At 42.2% G+C, this 26460-nt stretch overlaps 1 protein-coding gene across 3 annotated transcripts; it reads left to right on the top strand.

The window, feature by feature from the left end:
• Positions 1-1263: 1263 nt before the first annotated feature.
• On the top strand, positions 1264-24448 carry LOC129847125 (la-related protein 4-like). 3 transcript variants are annotated; one of them, XM_055914939.1, is made up of 17 exons: positions 1264-1398; positions 7297-7438; positions 7779-7940; positions 8222-8297; positions 8741-8877; positions 11445-11548; positions 11673-11783; positions 13983-14036; positions 15019-15237; positions 15961-16067; positions 16575-16616; positions 17124-17369; positions 17738-17789; positions 17898-18068; positions 19360-19487; positions 19597-19783; positions 19948-24448. In XM_055914939.1, exons 1-17 carry the CDS (start codon positions 1297-1299, stop codon positions 20329-20331), a joined length of 2424 nt encoding a protein of 807 aa, XP_055770914.1. In that variant the 5' UTR covers positions 1264-1296; the 3' UTR covers positions 20332-24448. The 3 variants fall into 3 exon arrangements, with proteins under 3 accessions (XP_055770914.1, XP_055770922.1, XP_055770931.1); XM_055914956.1 differs by lacking the exon at positions 1264-1398 and adding an exon at positions 4172-4891; XM_055914947.1 differs by lacking the exon at positions 16575-16616.
• Positions 24449-26460: the final 2012 nt, after the last annotated feature.

Raw genomic sequence — 26460 nt, 5'->3', positions numbered from 1 at the left:
CACTGTGTTCAACAGCTGCCCAGTGGAAAGCAGTTACCCATGATGACTCAGGAGCCAATTGAAAGAGGGCAGGCTTTCCCTGGGCAGTTCCTGCCTGGCCCAGGACGCGGGTCGCGGTGATTCTGCGTTCATAACCAAGTGGGAAGGAGAAATTTACCACATCTTACTGGTAAGAAAACAGTTGAATGGCCCGCCAACCGGTAATTAGGCCTACTAGTGGGAAACTCGTCTATCACTGAACTCCAACTTCTCTCACATGCTAAACTCTGACATCACCTACTAAGGAAATTACCTCTAACAGCATTTTTGGCAGTTAAATGCAACAAAACATTATTTAGAAAAAACAATCTATTCATATGGAGTTTGAACACTATAACAAAGACACTACAGTATGAAGTTAGACAGAAACTGCTTCTCCAATAGATATCCCAGATCAAGCTTGTAGGCGACGTCATGGTGACGTTGGCTAGCTAAACTCATATGTGCAGAAACACTTCATCAGATCTAAGGTCGTCTCGCGCCACACTGCGCAAGCCGTCAAATCAAAAGCACTCCTTCTCTATAAAGCTGTTTTTTGATAAATTCAAATGCGTCAGTGTGTCACTTGCAGGAGGTTGGAATAATAACATGTTCAACTACTTAAAAGACAGTGGCTCGAATCTAGGTTGTGCCTTTAGATTTGGCAAAAATGAACAACTAAGAAAGAATTTGTCCATTCTCTCAGACTTCTCAAATCCGAGCCTGGTCTGCTTGGTCTGTTTCGCAAGAGTTCCCAGAAGTCTCGCGATGTAGCACCTCTGGGTTTAGAAACTCTGACTATAATTAGTTTACACAGCATGATAGCTGTACTTATAGTTTATGATTGACACAGTTTGTTTGCCATTAGTTAATCAACGTTTCAATGAGTCAAAACACATGAATGCATCTAACTCGTATTTACGACTTTACAACTGGTCATTACCACCATCCCACTTGGTTATGAAAGCAGCATGAGACCCACTAGAGACAAGGTCAAGTTGTCTGTTGGATCAACACGCGGAGAATTGTCAGCGGCGCTTAGCTAAACTTCGAAAGGTGTAACGTTATGCCGCCATGAGAACGTTTTGGTTTGTAACCAATAAATACTAGACGATTGATTATTCTATTACCTTTTTATTGTGCCATTTGCTCCATTGATTGCAATCCGTTACAAAACGTCGCAAGTTGAGCAGCGAGTGATTGCTTTCACGTGGGGGGGACTGGTGAAGATTTGGGGGGACGAGTGGGGGTGGGATTGGATTGTCAGGGGCGGTCCGGATGAGTTCGGAACAGTGTCTGGCGCTACAGCAGAAGGAGGTCAAGTCGGGATCGGACGAACGTGAGCAAGGGGAGATAATATCGAAAGATCAAGGCGGAATGGTAAGTTTGGGCCTTGTGCTAACTTGCCCCCCCCCCAAAAAAAAATTATATATTTCAAGTTCCCCATTGATTACTGCATTGTTGATTTTTAGACCTTGCAAGAAAGACATTTCATTGTACTTGTCGTGACATTAACTTGAAGCTAATCATCATGTTGCGCTAAAATTACTGCAATTCCATAAAACAGTCTGCGGTTGACCGACACTTGCCGTGGCAGATTCTGCCGCGTGTTTCTTAGTTGCCCGCCTGGCGTGTAACCTCTAAGTACACTTCACGGTAACTAACGTTAGCTAACTGTTTTTTTTGTCGACAAAATAAACGTTAACAAGCCTAGTAGGTCGACTAGTTCAACTTTAACTAACGTGTTAGATCCAATGTTGTAACGCTTAGCCGCGTTACTAGTACTTAGTTTTGTAGCTGGTCGAGCTAGCAAACACCTGGCGGTATCGTTAGCCTTAGCTTAGTCGTTTCATGTACCTTCATTTCATCCAATAAAACGCTACTGTAACTTCGTTGTGTAAGCAAAGACCGAGTGTAACGTATTGTGTAACCCATCTAACGTTAACTTAGCTAGGTACAGTGGCTTGCTTAGTTGATTGTTGCTAGCTAACATGGCTAACAAACGTTAGCTAACTCATGCTAGCTCGTTGGTGGTGCCTGGGTAGGAGGCAGTAGGCAAAGTCTTCAAATTAGCCAGTAGGTACAGCCAAAGACGATGGTACAACTAACTTAGTTGGGTAACGTTAATTTACAACATGTTTCATGCAAACAGTAACGTTAGTTTAGACATGTTAGACCAGGTTGGTTTCTTGCATAATCGTTTCATGACGGTAGTATCTTACTCTAGGTTCAACGATACCCTCACCCATTGGGGGAAGGTGCAACTGATTATTGATTGGTGTAATGTTTAGTTTACAAAACCTACTAGGCCTAAACCTACTAGAAAGTGGCCAGAATGTTGGGGAGGAAGAAACCTTAGGAGGAACAAGCTCGTACGTAGAAAATAATGACAATTACAGTATGTGTATATAGGCTGAGATGTTCCGCTACCCTGTACAGTTTTATTGCCGATACTGTTTTCCATTTCACATCTATTCACCAAGCCTCATTGAGGTAGATTGATAGTCATGCATTCAGTAGTTAGCCCCTATGCTAATCTTCCACTTCTGTCGTTGCTTATTCCTAAGGCCAGACAGTTTTTCCTGACAGTACACCTCTGGGCTGTTAAATAACTAAGGCCAAGTAATCATACTTACTCCAAGAAACCCAGTAGGTTGAAGTTTTTTCACTATGGCACTGGGATATTTAACTTCTCTATAAATAATATGTATGTTTAACAATATCATGGACCAGGAGTGAGAACAATTACAATTTCAGTACTTGGGTAAGGTATCACCAACCCAAAACAAAGGGCTTCAACAGGTGCTGATTACGTATATTTTGATTAAGGCAGCCCCCGCACCTCTGATTCAGGGGGGTTGGGTTAAATGCGGAAGCATAAATGCATTCAGTTGAACAACTGATTAGGTATCCCCCTTTCAATGTCACCCATTGTCTGAATTGCTTGCAAAAATCTACTCATTGTATTTTGAATTTGTCTTAGGCACGTCGTGTAGTGGACAGGAGAAGTGTGGCGGAAATAACCTGGCAACCAGAGGGTTGTTGATATCAAATCCTAGATGCACTTACCTGCTGCTGTTCCCTTGAGCAAGGCACTTCACCCACCACAACTCCCGGGGTGCCCAGTGTGGCAGCATCCCACACATCTCCAAAACCTGTCTTTTGGTTGGGTTGGGTTGACAGTGGAAGTACAATTTCAGTTGGACCAATTGTTTTCTTATATTAAAATGGAAGTGGTTCGGTGAACCTTACTCGTGTGATGATTAACTTTGCCTGAGACCTAAAATAGTTGTTGGCTCCCTGAGCTAAAAGTCTTGTGAAATGCAGGACACCCAGGTTTTTAAAAACTCAGTTGGTGCCGCGACTCTGCGATAGTCATATGCGGGTGTGGTGATTAAGGTCGTTCAGTGAACCACATTCCTGTGTTGAGTAACCTTGTCTAAGACCTGAAGACTTGTGTTGGCTCTCCGCGGGCTAAGAATTGTGGCTCACAGTCAGACGTTGGCCTACTTTCTCAGACCAGGATTCTGTTTAACCCAATGGCGTATAAATCATTGGTTCAACCCTTCCCTCAATCATGTTTTGATGCCCTCTGACATAACTGATGCTATTTATGTGGCATCTTTGCTTTCCTGACCTTCTCCGCAGCCTGGTCTCAGAGCAAAACATTGTTACTAAAATCTGTTACACTTCCTTTAGTATGTTACATTAGCTTACATTATTTGACCTGTTTGGTATTATATATTACGTTCGATAAGACGATAGTTTTTTCCTTAAGTAACCTAAAGCTGGGTGGGTGTATAACGCTAACGTCTAGCAACCCAGAGGTTGCTTTCTTAGCCACCGTGCTTCTACATCTGCATTATTTGGTGGCTGGATTTCTGTATAGCACTTTGTGGCATCGGCTGATTTTCAAAAGGGCTTTATAAATACATTTTGATAATTTGATCGAGTGTTATGGACAACTTCAGCATTTTAGCTAATTTGCAACTCCAAGTACTTACTACTTTTTAGCTTCTTTGCAAGGACATGGTATGTTAGCCAAACCTTCCAACCCTAAACTTAACCTAACCTAGCTAATGTTAGCATTAGCCACCTAGCTAACACTACCAACAGCAAATGGGAATTCATTTCATACGTACTGCAAATTGCACGCCCGCTATAGAGCAATAGTAATGGCATCTATTTGTAGGCACCAACTCCGCCATTGTTCATTGGACAAAGCCAATGGTGAAATGGTTTTGTAGGGTTTTGGGCTAAATGCCAAAAATAAGGCCTGTGGTAAACAGCCTCATGATCTTATACATTTTGTTATATGAGAATTTGCCCAGCTAATGTCAGTTTTTGTGAATTTGAAGCATTTTTGTAATAAATAATTAATCTCAGTCAGTTAACATAACGTTTAGCTCATAGAACAAAACGCATAAGATCTCCTAAGCCTGTGTAAACCTCAGACCTTATTTTGGTATTTATCCCAAACCCTATTCTTTCCCCATGAATGAATGAGGTAACATTTCTCGGTTTTATGACTACAAGGTGGCGAGCTCTATTAAATGAAACCTAACATATCATACTAAATGGAGTGGCACGGATCTTAGTATCATAAAATACATTTTGCTCTGAGACTAGTTTCTGCCAATGCTGTAAAATAGGTACTTATGTTATTCCTGGTTGCTCTACAGTGATTTCTATTATGTTCTTTGGATTATAAATCTGCAGCGTATACTAGAGGTCGACAACCTGAAATCGTCTGATTTTAAATCGTTCATAACGATTGGTAATCTGCATTTTTGTATGCCGATTACATTGCATTCCACGAGGAAACTGCGTGGCAGGCTGACCACCTGTTACGCGAGTGCAGCAAGGAGCCAAGGTAAGTTGCTAGCTAGCATTAAACTCATCTTATAAATAAAAAAACAATCAATCTTCACATAATCACAGGTTAACTATACATGGTTGATATTACTAGGTTAACTAGCATGTCCTGCGTTGCATATAATCAATGCGGTGCCTGATAATTTATCATCGAATCACAGCCTGCTTCACCAAACGGGGGATGATTTAACTAAAGCGCAATCGCGAAAAAAGCACAGTCGTTGCACAAATGTACCTAAACATCAATGCCTTTCTTAAAATCAATACATGGGTATATTTATTTTAACACTGCATATTTAGCTAAAAGAAATTCACTTTAACAGGCAATATTAACAAGTGAAATTATCACTTCTCTTGCGTTCATTGCATGCAGATTCAGGGTATATGCAACAGTTTGGGCTGCCTGGCTCTTTGTGAACTGTGAACTAATTTGCCAGAATTATACAGAACATTGAAGGTTGTGCAATGTAACAGCAATATTCATACCTAGGGTTGCCACCCGTTTGATAAAATACGGAACGGTTCCGTATTTCATTGAAAGAATAAAAGTTGTTTCTGGATTTGACCATATTAATGACTAGGCTTATTTCTGTTTATTATATTAAGTCTATGATTTGATAGAGCAGTCTGACTGAGCGGTGTTAGGCAGCAGCAGGCTTGTACGCATTCATTCAAACAGTACTTTACTGCGTTTGCCAGAAGCTCTTAGCAATGCTTGATGCACAGGCTTGAAGTCATAAACAGCGCTATCTAATCCCGAGATGAGGCTGGCAATACTAAAAGTGCTTATAAGAACATCCGATAGTCAAAGGTATATGAAATACAAGCGGTATAGAGAGAAATAGTCGACGCGTCATAAATCCTATAATAACTACAACCTAAACTTCTTGACTGGGAATATTGAACCACCAGCTTTCATATGTTCTTAGCAAGGAACTTAAACGTTAGCTTTTTTACATGGCACATATTGCACTTTTACTTCTCCAACACTGTTTTTGCATTCTTTAAACCAAATTGAGCATGTTTCATTATTTATTGAGACTAAATAGATTTTATTTATGTACTAACTGTTTCAGTATTATTGTAATTGTCATTATGTATTAAAAAAATAGGCAGATCATTTTTGGGGTCCTCCGGCGTTAAAATCATAATCGGTCCACCTCCAGCATGTTGCTGGAGCGGCATGTATGCCTGTCAACGTGCTCATTCATCGTTCTATCGGCAGAGGTTGGGTAGCGGAAGAGTTGCACGAGCGTATTGATTTAAGCGACGCTTCGACCAATTGAGAGACTGTCTTTGGTGGAGACGAATGAGAGGTGATGCACAAAGTCAAAGATGGTGGCTAAATGAGTTCACTCACGCCGTTTACCATCGGTGGGGTGGTCGGTTTAAGGGAGTGACTCGCCTCGACACCAATGCGATAGCAGCCGGGTCTGATCTGCTTAGTTTATTGAACCAGGGAAAAAAACTGCGAGTTGGGTGTCTCACTTCCGTCTCTGACGAAGTGTGTCGGTACATGTGACTTGTGGAGAGGTCGGAGTCTAACATTACCATAACCAATGAAAGCTCCTTCACTGTAGCATGCTCTCACAGTTTGCAGTTTTGGTATTTGTCCTATTGTGAATTGAACTGTGTCGAGTTCCACCCATTGTAAATTGTTTTTATATTTTAAGTGAGGACCGTCTTAGATTAGCTGGCTACATCAGGTGAATCGGTTAGTTAGCGAGTCAGTACAACATTTGGACGAAATGTTTGGTCTGTATAGGGGTCTAGTCTAAAGTTCGTCTGGAACAAAAATGTTGGCTTTAGGACGCCACCGTTGACAACGGCGTTGCATTCCTGTCAATACACACTACCGTTTATCAATAGTTGCAATCGGGGAGTAACGTTATGCTTTAGATCATTGGTGAGCATGCAGAGTATCAAACTTGTTAAATGGCGTTGTAGCTAGTAGGCTACATGTCGCAATTGTTTTCAGAATCTTAAAGAACAAGAACCTGTGTAGTCCTGGCTGGCAGGACATATAATGCCTCTAAATTTAGTCCATTCATTAGCTGGACTATTTATTTATATATATATATATATATATATATATATATATATATATATATATAAAAATCATTTCATTCCCTGTTCTAATAGTAAAATGATTACCTATAAACCTTGGAATGTGTTTTTATGTGGAACATTTGAAAATTATGCAATCGTAATGCTTCACTCCAAATAGACTTGCGTAGCCTACGGCTGATTGTTTGTTAATGGTATATGATTTGTTTGACAGACAGCATTGAATGTCTTAAATGATGCAACTTTGGAATCTGAATGTATGTGCTCTAAATAGATGTTTTGACTTTGCCGGACACCTACAGCAGCCTTAAGGAGTTTGTGCATTTCATCACACAGGTAACCACAAAGGGAGCAGGCCTGAACCCCAATGCCAAAGTCTGGCAGGAGATCTCTGCGCCCCAGAGCCAAGTCCCAGATGAGGGCCTAGAGGGCCCCTACTTGCTCCAGATGACCCCTAACTCTGCTGATGTCACTGAGGGTGCGGGCCAATTTAAATGCACCCTGGAGTTATTTCACCACTACATGCATACACAGGCCTTCATAGATCTGTCACCAGATGAGCAGTAGCTTGAACAGATTTCTCTCTCAAATTCTGTACATGTAGTGTACAGCACGTGGTTTTAGGCTTTTGATTTGCAGAGTTCAGAGGGCACAATGGCCCTTTTTGGAAGGACTATTAATCAAGGCCTGAGATCATCCTAACCCTGCTCTGTGGAGGCACTAAAAACCAAGCTCTGTTAAGAGTCTGGATTACATAGCTTCCCTGGTTCAACTCTTTCTCCATTATCAACCACTTGACTCTCCCCTCTTCCTCCCAGGTTACTCAGAGGTCCCTCCTACTGGGGCTAAGGGGTATGGCACGGGGTACTCAGACCCCTCCTCGGACAGCAGTGCCCCTGCACCCACAGAGGGTGTAGTGAACGGCATGGACCCCCCTGAGCTGGGGTACCCCCTCTATGACCATGTGACTGGGTCAGCAGGTCAGTAGCGGTCCTTTGGTCAGCTCCCACTGGGTCAGATGCTTTTGAGATGCCAAGCTCTGATCTGGCGTTGAAGGGAATTAAATACATTACGGTTCTCAGTTTTGCCTTAAACCAAGTATTGTCATTGAGTGTTACATCAATTAATTTTATAACGATTACCAACAGTAACGATCCGAGATGTAAGGCTTTGGCAAACTTTTCCTATGCACAAGGGCTGGTACTTGTAGCATTGCAGCCTAGAGTCAAACATGAATTTTGATCTGAAATTGTTTGTGCAGTGGAAGAAAAGCAGCCCCTCTCAGAGGTGAGCATGAGAGAGTCTCTGAAGAAGCAGCTGGAGTTCTGCTTCTCCAGGTGAGTGTGTAACTGCTTTTGAGAGCCAAAAGCTCTCAAAAGAGCTTGTTATAACTTAAATAGTCAGAATTGAAATGTCTCATTTTAACTAAGAAATTCTACATGGTGTGGTAGTGTATCGAGTAGACCTTGGATTTGTACCCCCGGTGATGATCAGCATCGCGCTTGGAAGAACCCAGGAGCGCTGTGACTGGAGGGCTATCCTCTTCATATCTCTCAATCTATTCACTCTAACTTTCCTACTCCTGCTACACCTCTTCCTCTCTCTCCCCCTAGTTCCGTCAGCACAGTGCGACTGACCTAATGGCTGTGAGATTATGAGATCTGAGGGGAACAAGGAAAAGAAACATGGCCATATGAATGTGTGATTTTGATATCTTCGCGCCCCATAGGCTGTAACAGACAACTTGTTTGTTTCTCATGCCGTGTTGCTGTCTCTTCAGAGAGAATCTGTCCAAGGACTTGTACCTGATGTCCCAGATGGACAGTGACCAGTTTGTCCCCATCTGGACCATCGCCAGCATGGAGGGCGTCAAGGTCCTTACCACTGACATGGACCTGATTCTGGAGGTGCTACGAGGTACAAACCCACGTTTTTAAACCTGTGGGAGTGGGGAGAACTGAGGAAATAGCTTGTCTGGATAGGCTTATAGCTGTAGCCTGCTACAAGAATGGTCTGAAACAAGCTCAGATTGCAGGATTTTTAGCCAGCCTAAGAACACTAAGCATACAAGTTGTAAAGGCTCTTACCAGATGTTGTTGATACACGGCTGGGAACGAGATTAGTGGTAGAAGTAACAATGTGATGGCTGTAACGCCACGAGTAGATTAATTTATAATTGTATAGAGATGATATTGCCAATTGTGGTAGTCAAACTTAAAACAACAAGATAATATTGCCTTGCAAAAGTATTCATCCCCCTTGGTGTTTTTTCTATTTTGTTGCATTACAACCTGTAATTTAAATAGCTTTTAATTTGGATTTTATTAAACAGACATACACAAAATAGTCCAAATTGGGGAAGTGAAATTAAAAAAGAACTTGTTTTAAAAAATAAATACGGGAAGTGGTGTGTACATATGTATTCACCTACTTTGCTTTGAAGCTCCTAAATAAGATCTGATGCAATCAATTACCTTCAGAAGTCACATTAGTTAGATTGCACACAGGTGGACTTTATAAGTATTTCAGAGTGTATATATACACACCTCTTCTGAAAAGCCCCAGAGTCTGCAACACCACAAAGCAAGGGGCACCACCAAGCAAGTGGTACCATGAAGACCAAGGAGCTCTCTAAACAGGTCAGGGACAAAGTTGTGGAGAAGTACAGATCAGGGTTGGGTTATAAAAAAATATCTGCAACTTTGGCCATCGCACGGAGCACCATTAAATCCATTATTAAAACATGGAATGAATATGCACCACAACAAACCTGCCTAGAGGGCCGCCCACAAACTCATGGACCAGGCAAGAAGCGCATTAATCAGAGGGGGAACAAAAAGACAAAAGATAATCCTGAAGGAGCTGCAAAGCTCCACAGCGGAGATTGTAGTATCTGTCCATAGGACGACTTTAAGCTGTACACTCCACAGAGCTGGGCTTTACGGAAGAGTGGCCAGAAAAAAGCCATTGCTTAGAGAGAAATAAGCAAACATGTTTGGTGTTCGCCAAAAGGCATATGGGAGACTCCCCAAACATATGGAAGAAGGTACTCTGGTCAGATGAGACTAAAATTGAGCTTTTTGGCCATCAAGGAAAACGCTGTGTCTAGGGCAAACCCAACACTTCTCATCCCCCTGAGAATACCATCCCCACAGTGAAGCATGGTGGTGGCAGCATCATGCTGTGGGGATGTTTTTCATTGGCATTGGGAAACTGGTCAGAATTGAAGGAATGATGGATGGCGCTAAATACAGGGGAGTTCTTGAGGGAAACCTGTTTCAGTCTTCCAGAGATTTGAGACTGGGCCGGAGGTTCACTTTCCAGCAGTACAATGACCCTAAGCATACTGCTAAAGCGACACTCGAGTGGGTTAAGGGGCAATATTTAAATGTCTTGGAATGGCATAGTCAAAGCCCAGACCTCAATCCAATTGAGAATCTGTGGTATGACTTAAAGATTGCTGTACACCTGCAGAACCCATCCAACTTGAAGGAGCTGTAGCATTTTTGTCTTGAATGGGCAAAAATCCCAGTGGCTAGATGTGCTAAGCTTAGAGACACCCCAAGAGACTTGCAGCTGTAATTGCTGCAAAACGTGGCTCTACAAAATATTGACCTTGCGGGGGTGAATAGTTATGCACACAAGTTTGTTTTCTTTTTCTTGTTAAACAAACATATTTTTCATCTTCAAAGTGGTAGGCATGTTGAGTACATCAAATGATAGAACCCCCCCCCCCCCAAAAAAAAAAAATCAATTTAAATTCCAGGTTGTAAGGCAGCAAAATAGGAAAAATGGAGAGGGGGGTGAATACTTTCGCAAGCCACTGTAATGGGAGTAGCATTAAGTAGGTGAGGAAATTGCATTTGGAATTTCTTGATCTAGTTGAAAGTTAAACTTAAATGGTGGATTTTCAAGCACTTTGGGTAGGTATGCCATGAACCTGGCTTCGGGCGCAAACTCAAAGAAGAGAAAATGGTCCTCGGTGTCATTATTGGGAAAGGCTCTAGTAAATCTTAGTGGATGATATTTCTGTTGACATGTTGTTCAGGGGTCGCATTAGCTTTCAGAAGTCTGCTGCCAAATTGTCTTAGAATTAAAAAGCAAGGTGTTTATTGCAAAAATGATGCATGTCTATCATATTTCTAATGTTTATCATAGAATGCAGCCAGCTATATTTTCCTAACTTCAAGCAGAACATAAATCTTGCATTTTAACTGGCTACCTAAGAAATGGAGAAATACCGGAGAAAAATAGCCTTCACATCAGAGTGCTGGTGATCCAATGATGAGAATAAAGATATTTCATCCGGGTGGAGAAGTGCAACTCCATTGCCATTGTATGAAGTGTGAAATTAGTCCCTTTGCAGTCATGATTTGGCGTGAACCCTAACTGTATTTATTTTTTCTGCGTTTGACTTCTCCTTTCCGGCTTGAAAAATGCAAAATCCTGCGTTAATGAGACCCCTGGTTGATGTGTGGTTTCAGCCTCGCCCATGGTACAAGTTGACGAGAGTGGGAAAAAGGTTCGGCCCAACCACAAGCGCTGCATCATCATTCTGAGGGAGGTGCCCGAGACAACACCGGTGGAGGTAACCAAATGGGAGAATTCATGTTTTTACAATTAACCTTTGTAGCCATTCGCTCATTACATTATGAGTTATTTTGTTGTAGAACTGTAAACCCTCATCTTCCCTCTATTTCCTTTTCCTTCAGGAAGTGGAGACCCTCTTTAAGAATGAAAACTGCCCCGAAGTGCTTAGTGTTGAATTTGCTGCCAACAACAACTGGTACATCACGTTCCGGTCGGACACTGATGCACAGCAGGTAGCGTTTCACATTCTTAACTAGTGATGGGGAAAAATCGATAGTTACATATCCCAATAGTATTGTGAATCATAACGGTGCTTTAACTCCAGTATCGTTGTTGCTAGGTAGTGTTAGCTAGTGTCGTGGGAATTCAGTACTGAGAGATTTTGTAATTTCTTCATACAATTATCTTTAACCCCCCCCCCCCCCCATAAACCTTTACACACAAATGCAGAGTACTAAGATGTATATCAGCAAAAAAGAACCGTCCCCTTTTTCCAGGACCCTGTCTTTCAAAGATAATTCATAAAAATTTAAATAACTTCACAGCTCTGCATTGTAAAGGGTTTAAACGCTTTCCCGTGCTTGTTCTGTTCAATGAACCATAAACAATGCATGAACATGCACCTGTGGAACGGTCGTTAAGACACTAACAGCTTACAGACGGTAAGCAATTATGGTCACAATTATGAAACCTAAGGACACGAGGCCTGTCTACTGACTCTGAAAAACACCAAAAGAAATATGCCCAGGGTCCCTGCTCATCTGCGTGAACGTGTCTTAGGCATGTTGCAAGGAGGCATGAGGACTGCAGATGGGGCCAGGGCAATGAATTACCATGTCCGTACTGTGAGATGCCTAAGACGGCGCTACGGGGAGACAGGACGGACAGCTGATCGTCCTCGCAGTGGCAGACCACGTGTAACAACGCCTGCACAGGATCGGTACATCTGAACACACCTGCTGGACAGGTACAGGATGGTAACAACTGCCCAAGTTACACCAGGAACGCACAATACCTCCATCAGTGCTCAGACTGTCCGCAATAGGCTGAGAGGCTGGACTGGAGGCTTGTAGGCCTGTTAGGCAGGTTGCGTCACAGGGAAGACATCCTCCCTCGTGTTACCTATCCTGCAGGCTCATCCTGACATGACCCTCCAGCATGACAATGCCACCAGCCATACTGCTCGTTCTGTGCGTGATTTCCTGCAAGACAGGAATGTCAGTGTTCTGCCTTGGCCAGTGAAGAGCCCGGGTCTCAATCCCATTGAGCACGTCTGGGACCTGTTGGATCGGAGGGTGAGAGCCCCCCCCAGAAATGTCCGGTAACTTGCAGATGCCTTGGTTGAAGTGTGGGGGCAACATCTCACAGCAAAGAACTGGCAAATCTTGTGCAGTCCATGAGGAGGAGATGCACTGCAGTACTTAATGCAGCTAGTGACCACACCAGATACTGACTTTTGACCCCGCCCCTTTGTTCAGGGACACATTATTCTATTTCTGTTAGTCACGTCTGAATCTTGTGTTCATACAAATATTTACAAATGACAAGTTTGCTGAAAATAAACGCAGTTGACAGTGAGAGGATTTTTAAAATGTATATCTGACTAATCAATGCTCAGTCATGGTTGGTTCACCCCCCGCCCCCCTCCCCATGCAGACCAAGGAGCATTATAAACCACTCTGGGTTCATTCTGTTATCTGCACGTGGGTTGTTGTCTTAACCCCACCCTGGCTTAGTTTCCCAGATGGAAGAACGATTTAGAGACCATGAGGAATTGTTCTAAACTCCTCCTGGCTATCTCTCGGTTACACCCACCACATCTTGTCTATGCAATGCAGTCTAACTTATTTGTCAGCTCAAGCCATCTCTAGTGACCATACACCTAGATTAGCTGCAGGGAACTAAAGTGGAGACACTAAATACAGACACTAACAGGACAGAAATATCCTCCTATTTGTTAAGTATTAATTGCGAACTATTAATATCAAACAAATCAGGTAAATGTGTAATTTTCTATCACACCTGTCAGCACTACCCGTGCTGAAACACTGGTTTTTCATCCTATAGCGTCTTCTAGTTTTGAAATAGTGTGCCAACATGTTTTCAGCACTTTATTTCCATGAGTGATCAAAACTAATTTTCTCATGCTCTCGCGTGATTACATACGTTTGGAACGTAAAATCGCAGTATAGAATCACAGTGCATATAGAATTGATACATAGCGTATCGACACTCAAGTATCGTGATGTCCCTGGCCATTCCCAGCCCTATTCACAACTATCCGTAGTCAGTGAAAATAAGTTCACATTGGTTTTTTTTGCGTTTTGCGGGGAGAAAATGTATGCACTCATTAGTTAAGTCGCTCTAGATAAGAGCGTCTGCTAAATTACTCAACTGTAAATGTACTTTCATTCTCGCTTCTCATTCCTCAGGCCCACAGATATCTAAGGGAAGAAGTGAAAATATTTCAGGGAAAACCCATCATGGTTAGTACATTTTACATTTCTTTTCTCACGTAAGACAAGCTTTTCTTTGATCAGATTTCATTTAGTCAAGGGGAGGCAATGCTTAACAAGTCAATTGTACAGCTCTGATATCAGCTGATAGGAGTTGGGGGACTGCAGTACTGTACCTCCCTCACTGTTCTGCAGTCAGCTGTTATAAGGTCAAGTCAGTGAGTTTTAGAGGGGGTTGCTGTGTCATTGATGGGAGCTTGTGGCTACACAACAGCAATGTCACCTTGAGTTTGTGCCTGCATAAGGAAGGTGAGGCCAGACAGACTGCAAGCAATTTCTCTCTCCCGCTGTTCTATTAGTCTGAATTCCACCTCCCACATTCAAGAAGTTATGACATTGTCCACATTTCATTCAACCACTCTTTAGCAGTAGTTATTTTTGATCCTACTTAATTTAAGAGCGACTGACAATGTGAATTTCGAAGTCATCCATTGACCTTAGAAAATTTGATTTAGTGCTCTAAATCAAGTAGCTTAATGCATTAAACTCTGGCAAAAGCGAAGCCCACAGTGTTGATCATTATTTTGCTTGGAAGGACCCAGGAGCACTGTGACTGTGTAGGAATCCTCTTCGGCTCTCTAAATCTCTCTCGTCTCCTCCTCTCTGACCTTTTCTCCCCTTTTTTTTTCATCCCCCCCCTCCATCTCTTCCTCACTCTGTCAGCACAGTGTGACTGACCTAATGATTGAATTCTGAGGGGAACAAGGAGCATAGCCTCCATTTCCTTCTCTCTGTAAATGGCAGTGGGGACACAATCACGTGAAGAGTATTTTAATCTTGAATTTGTTTATTCAATGGACTGCATGTTGTACTGAGTATTAATGTGCTAACATGTCATGTGTTCGTACTCCATTCCCACCCTCTTTGCATTCCTCTACACACACACACACACACACACACACACATCTCCCGTCCCCACCTTCTGTCTCTCGCTCTCTTTTCCTTTATCCAGGCTCGTATCAAGGCCATCAACACATTCTTCGCAAAGAATGGCTACCGTAGCGTACTGGACTCCAGTGTGTACAGCCAGCAGGGCCAGTCTCAGTCCCAGTACACCTCTACACACCTCTACATGCAGCAAGTGTTCAGCCCCCAGCAGCAGTACCCTCTCTACCCCCTGGTGCCCCCCACCTGGAACCCATCGCCTGCCCCTTACTTCGAGACCCCACTGGTAAGGCCCAGATGATTGTGGTTCCCTGTTCAAATCAAATTTTATTTGTCCCATGTGCCAAATACAACAGGTGTAGTAAACCTTACAGTGAAATGCTTACTTATGAGTTCTTAGCCAATAATGCAGTTCAAGAAATGGAGTTAAGAAAATATTTCCTAAAATGAACACAATAGAATTACATAAGAATACCGAGGCTATATACAGGGGGTAGCAAGGTAATTTGTACATGGGGGTTAAAGTGACTAACTTATATTGTATTACACTTGGTTATAAGTTCTAGGATGACCAGCCCATCCAGATCATGTAATGGAGAGTGTGGCGGTTGCTTATCATTGGAACAATAGTGTTGGTTTACTTGTATCCACTCAGCTCTGAACAAAGAGATCAAATTGAGTCCAGTTTTCAGCAAATGGCTCCTTTCTTAAAATAGAGACATGTGACACAGTGATGACAGGTCGAAGTGCATAGAGGGGTTTCAGGCTGTGAGACAAGCCACTTGTCCTGTTCAGACTTGTATGAATACCATGTGTCAGCTGTAACACACACACCCTTAACCTTGCAATCTGGGGTCCGAGTGGTCATGACATTTAGTAATGTAGCACTGTCAGGATCAGCTGTTCCTGTAAGAGCTGTGGCATAACTGAGGTGATTAACCTTTGTCATTGACTGGCTACACTGAGTGATCGTGGGTGGCAATTTTGTTTTCTTCTCTCTTTCATCCAGGCCCCGTTCCCCAACAGTGGCTTTGTGAATGGCTTCAGCACCCCTGGGAACTACAAGACTGGCACCAGTCCCCTGGGCCTCGGACGATCGCCCTTCAACAGCAACCGGTAGGTGTTTCCTCTCAGGGCAAGAACCCCCATCCGGCTTCAACTTGATCCTTTATCAAATGGCTTTGACCCAATGATGACAAATTGATGCGCATAGAGGTGCTTCAAGCTGTGAGATGAAGGCTTTTGGGTTTCTTTCTCCTCCCTCCCTCTTACTTTTCTTACCAACTCTCTCGCGCCCCAAAGTCACTAGTCTTTACACTTGACCCGATGAGCGTTAAGATTATGAGATCTGAGGGTTCAAACAGGTGTTTGGCCATCAAAAGTGGACCATTTGAATTCTTCCACAGCCTTACAAATTTAGATACGTTCTGACATTCTTTTTAAATAAAATAAAAAAAGCCAGGTTGACTAGCACTGGGGTGGTTGTTGTAATTGAGCAGACAATGTGATTTAGTACATATATGATTTATGTTCCTGAACGAAATAAGACAAATTATATTTGTTGTTATGTGGGGTCTGCTGTCATGAATAACTTGTTGCCTTTTACTTCCCCCTGTCCCACAGTGTCCCCCTCTATTCCAGAAAGAATGTTATCAATGCCTTCAGGTATAAACAGTTATCAATCACGTTATCAGTTGATGCTCCCCCTGCCTCCATTTCAATCATTCTCATTCTAAAACATGCACGTTAGCAAGCTAGATAATGCAACTTGAAACTATCCATTTTAATGCTACAGTGTAGTGTCCTTGAACTGTGGCAACCCTCAACTGATATTTGAGAAAGCTAGCGTAACTCACAAATGACGGTATATGAAACCGAGAGCTCAGGGATTAAATTCAAGTTTGCACTTTGACTACAAGATGCAGAAAGTTCATTAACATCAGCTTGTGCTTAGCAAACAAAAACCCTTCCCTTAGTATTCTATACAGTAGCATAGTTAAAATATTCACCATCTTAATGTTTAATGTCCTTATCCTCTCCATATCTGCATGAATCTTACTGGAACAGCTCTAGCTGTTTTGTGATCAAGTTATGGTATTTTTAGACTGAGGGATAGCTAGCAGTTATGCCTGGTGGGAATGAGATCCAGTTATGACTGATTCCCTTCTTCAGGAACCATGTGAAGAGCCAGCCCCAGCCATGTGACGAAACCCTACCTTCATCTGTGACCCCCGTACCACTCCTGGTGGATGGCCTGTCTGGCCCCTCCAGCCCTCAGCCACCCCGCATGACTGGGGCTCCCCTGGTTAGCACCCCTGAACCTGGCCCTGCTCTCACCTCTTACTGCCTCAGGGACACCCTCCCACTGGCTTCAGAAGGGAGTTCTAACGGTGACCTGGGCATTGCTGGCAGAAGCAGGTCAGTCTCCACAGACAACGAATGGACACACCCACAACATGCTCATACATGAAATGCTATCATATCACAGTTGGGCTTTACCAGATTGCTTTGACCCTATGATGACAAATCAATGCGCATAGAGGTACTTCCAAGTTGTAGGATGAAGACTTTTGGGTTTCACTCTCCTCCCTTTCTTTCGCTCAAACTCTTTTCTACCCCCCCCCCCCCAAGGTCACTCGTCTATACACTTGACCCGATGAGCTGTAAGATTATGAGATCTGAGGGTTCAAACATGTCTTTTTTGGCCATACAAAGCCTTCCCAGAACAGCAACAATGCCTTTTACTCTTTGGCTTCTTATGCTCATCTTGGTGATAATGTTTGTAGGAGAGGCAGCTACCGAGGGATGCGCAGAAGGAGAGAGGACGAGCGGCTCATGGTCAGTTAAGTTTTTCTTTTCCACTTCTGTCTGTGTATTCTACACCCTATCTGACCCCAAGTGCAGTTGGATTGAAGCTAAAAACATGTTTCATGTGTGGGTTTACAGAGGCCCATCCCTCTGAGCGAGGTTAAGGTTCCGCAGCCCAAGTTTGACTTGGCAACCTCCAACTTCCCTCCGTTGCCTGGGTGTGCGGTCAGCATGCAGGGAGAAGAGCCCGTGCTGGAGACGCGTATGTCTGACGTGGTGTGGGGTGTTAAGGTGGTGACCAGTGATAAAGTAAGGAGAAACTCTAACGCTATTGCACTTAGTTTTTTTCTTTTTTCTTGACACAAACAAATAGGCTTACTAACTGGTTATAATTGTTTTTCCTGGTAAGGCCACTTAACCCCAACTCTTACATCCGGCAGGTAGCCTAGTGGTTAAGAGCGTTGGGCCAGTAATGAAAGTTTGCTGTTTTTTTTATTTTTTTATTTCACCTTTATTTAACCAGGTAGGCTAGTTGAGAACAAGTTCTCATTTGCAACTGCGACCTGGCCAAGATAAAGCATAGCAGTGTGAACAGACAACAACACAGAGTTCCACATGGAGTAAACAATAAACAAGTCAATAACATGGTAGAAAAAAGAGAATCTATATACAATGTGTGCAAAAGGCATGAGGTAGGCAATAAATCGAATAATTACAATTTAGCAGATTAACACTGGAGTGATAAATCATCAGATGATCATGTGCAAGAAGAGATACTGGTGTGCAAAAGAGCAGAAAAGTAAATAAATAAAAGCAGTATGGGGGGTGAGGTGGGTAAATTGGGTGGGTAGTTTACAGATGGACTATGTACAGCTGCAGCGATCGGTTAGCTGCTCGGATAGCAGATTTTTAAAGTTGTTGAGGGAGATAAAGGTCTCGAACTTCAGAGATTTTTGCAATTCGTTCCAGTCGCAGGCAGCAGAGAACTGGAAGGAAAGGCGTCCAAATTAGGTTTAATTTTGAGCCGACTAGGTGAAATTGTCTATGCTCTTGGGCAAGGCACTTATCCGGTACCAGAGGGCCAAGTCTAGGTCCTAAAGGCTTCTTAACAGCTTCTACCCCCCCACCCCCCCCACCAAGCCATCCTGAACATCTTAACAAATGGCTACCCAGACTATTTGCATTGCTGGTACTCTCTGTTATCTATGCATAGTCGCTTTAACTCTAGCTACATGTACATATTACCTCAACTAACCTGTGCCCCCGCACATTGACTCTGTGCCAACTGGTACCCCTGTATATAGCCTTGCTACTTATTTTACTGCTGCTCTTTATTTGCTTTCTTTTTTCTAAAAATAATTCTTAACTCCATTGTTGGTTAAAGGCTTGTATCTAAGAATTTCACTAAGGTCTACTACACCTGTTGTATTCGGTGCATGTGACAAATACAATTTGATTTGAACCCTAATGTGCTCCTGTAGTGTCGCTCTGTATAAGCACGTCACCTAAATGACTAAAATGTAATCACTCTCTCATTGTGGTTTCAACCAAATGCCATGTTTTTTCCCCCTCCAAGTCAACTGTCCCATCTAATTTCCAGCCTGAGGTGAATAAGGAGTCTGTGGCCCCTCCTGTTAGTACCCAGGAGGAAACTGTGAGCGTGCCCAGTCCTGTCATGCCAGCCCTCAAACCCCCCACCCCTCTAGTTGTGGAGCCCCCTGTTCCAAGGTATAGTCTTCCTCTGGTTAACGGTCACAAAGATGTGCTGTAGGGATTTTTAAGATATTTAAATGTTGTAAATAAACCTTAATAGAAATCTTTTCTTCTGTCTGTGCAGTGTTGCTCACCCGGTGGAGAAGCCTGAGCCTCATGCCCTAAGGGAGGCTGCTAGAACCCCCACGCCACCCTCTTCTTTGCCAACCCCATCACAGCCCGCTGCTGCTACCAAACCCACCCCTATCCTCACCAGCAGTCAGTCCATCTCCACGACAACACCAGTCCCCGCTGCCCCTTCTACCGCACCAGTAAGACTTCACTCACTACCTGGCTGATTTCACTAGATAGATAATGCATTGGATATAATTTGAATTAACATATCTGGTTAAAAAGAGGTAAACCAAAAGCTGTTATGCCTATTCTTTCTCTCCTCCCCCTATTCTGTTTCCTGTCTATTTCACCATCCAACCAGGAGCCAAGGAAGCTGAGCTATGCTGAGATGTGCAAGCGGCCAGCCACCCAGCTCCTGGCCCCCAGCACCCCCCCCAACTCTCCCATCGCCTCTGCCAGCCAACCCCTGCAGGAGCGTCGGGTTAACAAGGCCGACGAGCCTGCCGCCTCCAGCAGCAGCAATGGCGATAGGCCAGAGAAACTTGAGGGGTCTGGAGAAGGCCTTCCCCTTCGTGACCCCCTGGGCACATACCGTTCTGGTAACGGCCCTGCCCGATCCGGAGGGATGGGCCTAAAGTACCGGGATCAGCAGCGGGGTGCCTCTATGAGACGACGGATCTCCCCCCACGGCTGGGCTAGACGGAGTGGGAAGGAACAGAACATTCCACCCCGGTCGCCGAAGTAGTTTAAACCACAACCAACAGACTAACAGGAAAACAAACAGATCTATATATGTAAAGACAGAAATATATGAATATATATTATTGGATGAAAGAACATGTGCGTTCTTAATCTAGAAGACCCTCCTAGAGCTCAGTCGGACAGACACCGACCTTTGTTTGGGAAAACACTGAAAGCGGTAATCATTTTAAGTGGGGGTGAACATGAGTGTCACAAAACACAAACTGATGGACTTGTTTTAAAGAACAGTGTGATGCTGACATGCGGCCTCACCTTGGTTAGCTTGAAGAATGGGCCCTCCGTTAAATCTATGAATTTTATTTTTATGTGAAAGTGGGGTTTGGGGGAGGGGGGACAAATGTATGGTAAGTAAAGCCTTGTATGTCAAAAATACCAGTAGTTGCAAAATAAGAAACAACAGGTGAGCTTTTAGCATATCTGATTTATATGCAACAAAGCAAAAGATGTGGATATCCACCGTTATGACAACTTTGAGTTGATACTACTTCCTTATAAAAAATGATATTGAGGGGGGGGGTTAGTAAGTTATTGTTCATTAACTGTGTGGAAATGTGCTTTTATGAAGGTTGGAAGCAAAAGATGGCCACATGGTTCAGCAGTTGTTCTGGAAGCCTGTCAAGCTGAACATTCATTTAGGTGAAGAAACCGTCTTAGACGTGTCTGCTTTTAGTCTGGAATAATTTTTTTTACCAGTGCGGAAATGTGAATTAAAATCAATGCATTTCTTTTCATGGTTGACGGAAAATTTTGGTCCACCCTTGCATAAGTACAACATTGAAAACTTTACAATAATAGTGCATGAATACTTGAGCAGTGCAAATTTGGGGAAGTGTTTGTATAGTCAGACTAATGTAACTGAATTGTTATTTTTATCTTCATTTACTCACACTTCCATACAGATGGTTAAATGTTTGGCTGTTTATGTTACATTTACATTTACGTCATTTAGCAGACGCTCTTATCCAGAGCGACTTACAAATTGGAAAGTTCATACATATTCATCCTGGTCCCCCCGTGGGAAGTGAACCCTGGGCCCCCCGTGGGAAATGAACCCACAACCCTGGCGTTGCAAGCGCCATGCTCTACCAACTGAGCCACATGGGACCACGGGTCAAGGCTCATAGAGGGAGTAGTCTTCCCTTAGTTTAGGCGTTCAGTTATTGAGACTCGCATCCTAGACACTAATGGTGTATGTAACTGGCTGGCTTTTCATGAATTCTAGTTTGGTACATAACCATTTAAGAAGAGCAATTTTTTTTGTTTTTTTGGCTTGCATAGATGCTGTACCTATTGTATTTATCTTTACAATTGTATTCCCCAACCTACGTGGTCAAATGCATTGACAAACTTTTATTTTATTTATTTTTCTTTATTTCTTGTTTCTATCTTGTTGCACAGATAGAAACCTTCCACCCCAGATATCTGGTCAGTTCAACATGCTTTATTACCATATCTGTGCAACAGGCTCCCGGGTAGTCTTTCATGCATTTTGGTTGGTTGTATCATGTAGAGTAGGCTAGATGGTATTTCAGAGTAGTAACGGCAGATTTAGTGCAATGTTATCCCAAGCATGAAACTGGTCTCTTGTATTCGATGTATTCCAACTTGCTCTTTTAAAATGGCAAAAATAGGCCTGAATTCTGAAGTAAGTGAACACTCAATTATCATGTTCTCTTAAGGCCGTGTCTAGACTTAATAGTTCATTCTGTCTTAGTATTGTGATCATAGTCCTAATCATGGATTTCCGAACGCGTCATGCATCTACATGTTAAATGTCTGGTGTCTGTATGCCCTTTCCCGCGCTATATTAAAATGATAGTATGCGTTCTACGAACGGTGGAGTATAAGTATGACAACACAACTGATGGCTGTAGCTACCAAGCAACGCTAAGGGGATTGCAAACGGCTTAACAACACTAGCCAAACATTGTTTCCCTAAATATTAGCTAGCTGGCTAACATTTGAGGCCAGAAAACACGTTCCTAGCGTATGAGGAACATATTTTCTCAAGTTAAAATGAAATGGTACCTCGGTCCCAAAACAAACAAGTTTTCTGGAGACTTTTGGGTGGAGTGCTAATGACGTCGATCACTGTATGGTAGGCTGATTGCGTCAGGATTAGATGGTTATTTTTTCTCGTACATTTCAATTTTAGATTTTCTCTTAGATTTGAATATTTTAATGCATATCCAATTATGTTTGAGTTGTGTACATGTCCATTGATCTCTAAAAGGAAACTAGAGCGTTTTGTCGTTCTCATGTGGGTCGCGACATGTCACTTATTTGTATTTTATTTTGTAAAACATTTTAGGAACTCAGGTGGTCTCAATTTACTGTTTAGAGTTAGAATAGTAGATTACAGAAGGTACAATTTAGACATTTGGTTGTGCATAAGCAGTTTTTCCCTTGTCAGTCACTCTTAGCCATGTCAGTAAACACTTTTTAGATTGGTAAATTAGTTCTCACCTAACCTAATTATGCTTAGGGCCCCCAAAATAGTGCATCTTTTCATGAGCGTGGGTACAAGAAAAACACGATCTAATTTGGGTTCCAGGCTGAGAGTTTAAGAACCCCTTCTTGAGTGATGTCTTGAATATAAATGTTAGCGTTGACTAGATGTGGGGGGCATCAATCTTAATATCTGTTCTCTCAATGCTCTTATACAAAACTCATAATTCAGCCTTTTGTGTGACTGGATTGAACATCTGGACCAAAGTCAAGCAAGAAAAAATACAATTTTGGGAACTTACTCAAATCTGTTTGGGAAGTGGAGATGGAATGTTGCTGAAACAGGATTGGCCAGTCATGGCTTGATGAATGTAGTCCTGTTTGAGATGAGTCCACTTTTCATAAGTGGTTTGAATGTTCTTGTACCGATTTTGCGCCTAGCAGGCTAGTCTTTAGTCTGGGTTGTGTTAGATGACTGTTTCGATTTAATTTTTTCTCTTTCTGATCTGCTGTATTAGTGAGCACATTTAGATTAAATGTTTTTAGAGTTCTGCAGTTTGACATTTTTAAATGTATTGCAACTAATGTATCTTTTTTGTTGTTGCTTTTTTTCCCCCCTTAAATGTTTGATGTAATAGTTGAGTATACAATATCTGATTTGAGACTTGGCTAAAGTGAGAATTCTGTGCATTGCCTGGGTGCTAGCAGTGCAGTAACATGTTATCTATGTAATCACTGGGCCTGTTCTGATTTTTATATTTTTACATCCATTTAATGGCTAAACTACAAACAGGTAGTGGTGTTGTGGAATTAAATGCACTGACTTTTGTTTTTAAATCTCCCATGTGTAAAATCATTTTTGATGTCTAAAAATGTTGTTTTTTTTGCAGGTTTCCTGAAGTTATTACAGGAATAGTTTTTTTCTATTTTACTGTTTTGATTGTTCTAGCATTTTGCAACTGGAACATGTGTTTTTAGGGGGTGCAGGTGACATAGTAACAAATAAGTTGGGTGTGAGACACTGAATTACTGATTTAGTAGATGTCTGATCAAAAGTTAAAGAAAATAAAGTACACGTTTTGGCCTTTTTGATATAGTTGTTCTGGGTCCTGTGCTTGCAATGATTTTCGCCTGTCCGTGTATTTTAAATGTTTGTGCCGTGCTCAGTAGTTCTGTGGTCTTGTACCGAACGTCTGTGTTAAGATGTTTCAGGGTGCGTGTTTGACTCTTCACCAGTCCTACTTTGACAGTCCCCTATCTTCATGTCCCCAAAAATAAATTTCAGGCCTAACTAAAATTCCAGTGCCTTCTCAGTGTTGAGGTTTTCCTTCTCTGCAAAGTAAAAGTAACATGAACACTTTAATTTGGAACAAGGCAGGTTGTTGGTTTAGTGGACAGACAATAGTACATGGCTCATACTCAAAATGTATACGTTATTAAACTTTTGTGTGTATGCTGTGTCATAAATAAATGTAAGCGCCTCGCATGACAATGCTGAAATTGTAATACGCTGCTTAAACATAACAGCTCTTTTGAAAACCAGTGAAAAGGTGAAGGAAGTTGGCTGGTGTGAGCAGGAATATATACATACCGGTTTACTGTCGTGAATGTGTCATTGCAAACATGTACGAGAATAAACATTTTAAACACTGCATTGTATTTACTGAATCAAACTAGTGTGGCAATATTGTTTTGTCATTGCATGAGTGAAGTCCAAAAATATACATTTTTGCTTTGTGTTTGTCCCAAATGTCACCCTGTTCCTTAGGGCCCTACTCTCATACTGTGTCATCAGGTTACAGACTCCGGTCTTAACCTTTTGAAAATCAAGAGCTGAGAGAAAGATACTGTAAGACATAAGCGCAACATTCACACGACAGCTACAAATACTATGCAAGGTAATGTGTGTGTGTGTATATAGAAGATAAACATGTCACAAATTAAATGTTAATTAAAATAATGCACTGATGCTTGTACAAAACTTATCGGACTTGCCACAACTGAATTTCCCTCTGGGGGAAAAACTAAGTAATTCTATAGGTTTCCATTTCGGACTCATCCTTGGACTCCTTCAACACTGAGGGCTGAAGGTCACACTTGTTCAATCACCAACAAATGCCAAGGCAGTGAGTTGACCTCCCATTCTTTGGATCTTGAATTCCATGTAGGTGAGACAAACTGGCTTGTTCTCATATAATACTCTTGAATGGCTGCTGTGGAAATAAGATTGTAGTGTACAAATACAGCAAAGAAAATAGATGATTTTTGTGACAGATTTGGTGCCATCTGTTGGATAGCTACAGGCATAACTGACAAGCGGTTGCTTAGGGGGCCAAGGACCAATTCATTAAAAAATGCAGTTGTCACTCAGGGTCTCAATTTACTGTTGAGAGTTAGAGTAATAGAATATACACAACATTGGTTGTGCATCAGCAGTTTCTCATGTCAGTCACTGATAGTGCGGAGCGATTAGTGCTTTTTGAAATTGGTTCGGATTCGGTTTGATTCTAAAATAATTATCATGGTTTTCAATGTTTAATTTTACATTAAATGCGTTATCACATTACAATTACTTTAGAATTGAATGGAAATTTCAAAGCCAAATATAGTGAACATTCAACTGCCAAAACATTGGAAATATTCTATTGTCTCTGCAGGTCTACATTGGTTAGACATCAATAGGAAATGACTATGAATAAAAATATTTGTTGTATATTACTTTATATTACTATATTTTTTATTCCCTTAGAAAATGTTTTCATCACTAAGGCAGTCGCAGCCAGCCAGACAGACCATCCCAATGTTATCTACATTGAACAAAAATATAAATTCAACATGTAAAGTGTTGGTCGCATGTTTCATGATCTAAAATAAAAGATCCCAGAAACTTAAGAAACACACAAAAATATTATTTCTCAAAAATGTTGGCTACAAATGTATTTACATCCCTGTTAGTGAGCATTTCTCATTTGCCAAGATAATCCATCCATCTAACAGGTGTAGCATATCAAGAAGCTGGTCATTACACAGGTGCACCTTGTGCTGGGGGCAATAATAGTCCACTCTAAAATGTGCAGTTTTGTCACACAACACAATGCCAGAGATGTATCAAGTTTTGAGGGAGGGTGCAATTGGCATGCTGACTGCAGGAATGTCCACCCGAGCTGTTGCCAGAGAAGTGAATGTTAATTTCTCTATCATAAGCTGCCTCCAACATCATTTTAGAGAATTTGGCAGTACGTGCAACCGGAGTCACAACCACAGACCACGTGTAACCACACCACCCCAGGACCTCTACATCTGGCTTCTTCACCTGCGGGATCATCTGAGACCAGCCACCGGGACAGTTGAAACTGAGGAGTATTTCGGCCTGTAATAAAGCTCTTTTGTGGGGAAAAATATTCTGGTTGGCTGGGCCTGGTTCCCCAGTAGGTGGGCCTGGCTCCTATGTGGGTGGGCGTATGCCTTTCCAGGTCCACCCATGGCTGCCCTGTAATGTGAAATCCATAGATTAGGGCCTAACATACATTTTTTATTGATTGATTTCCTTATATGAACTGTATCTCAGTAAAATTGTTGAAATTGTTGCATATTGCATTTATATTTTTGTTCATTATATGTGCTCCCACACTGTACTGTCATTAGTCATCCTGTTTCGCTAGCC

The sequence above is a fragment of the Salvelinus fontinalis genome, chromosome 3, assembly GCF_029448725.1.
Source record: "Salvelinus fontinalis isolate EN_2023a chromosome 3, ASM2944872v1, whole genome shotgun sequence".
Classification (NCBI taxonomy): Eukaryota; Metazoa; Chordata; class Actinopteri; order Salmoniformes; family Salmonidae; genus Salvelinus; species Salvelinus fontinalis.
The sequence above is the reverse complement of the archived record's forward strand: the minus strand, read 5'-3'. Positions and strand labels throughout refer to the sequence as shown.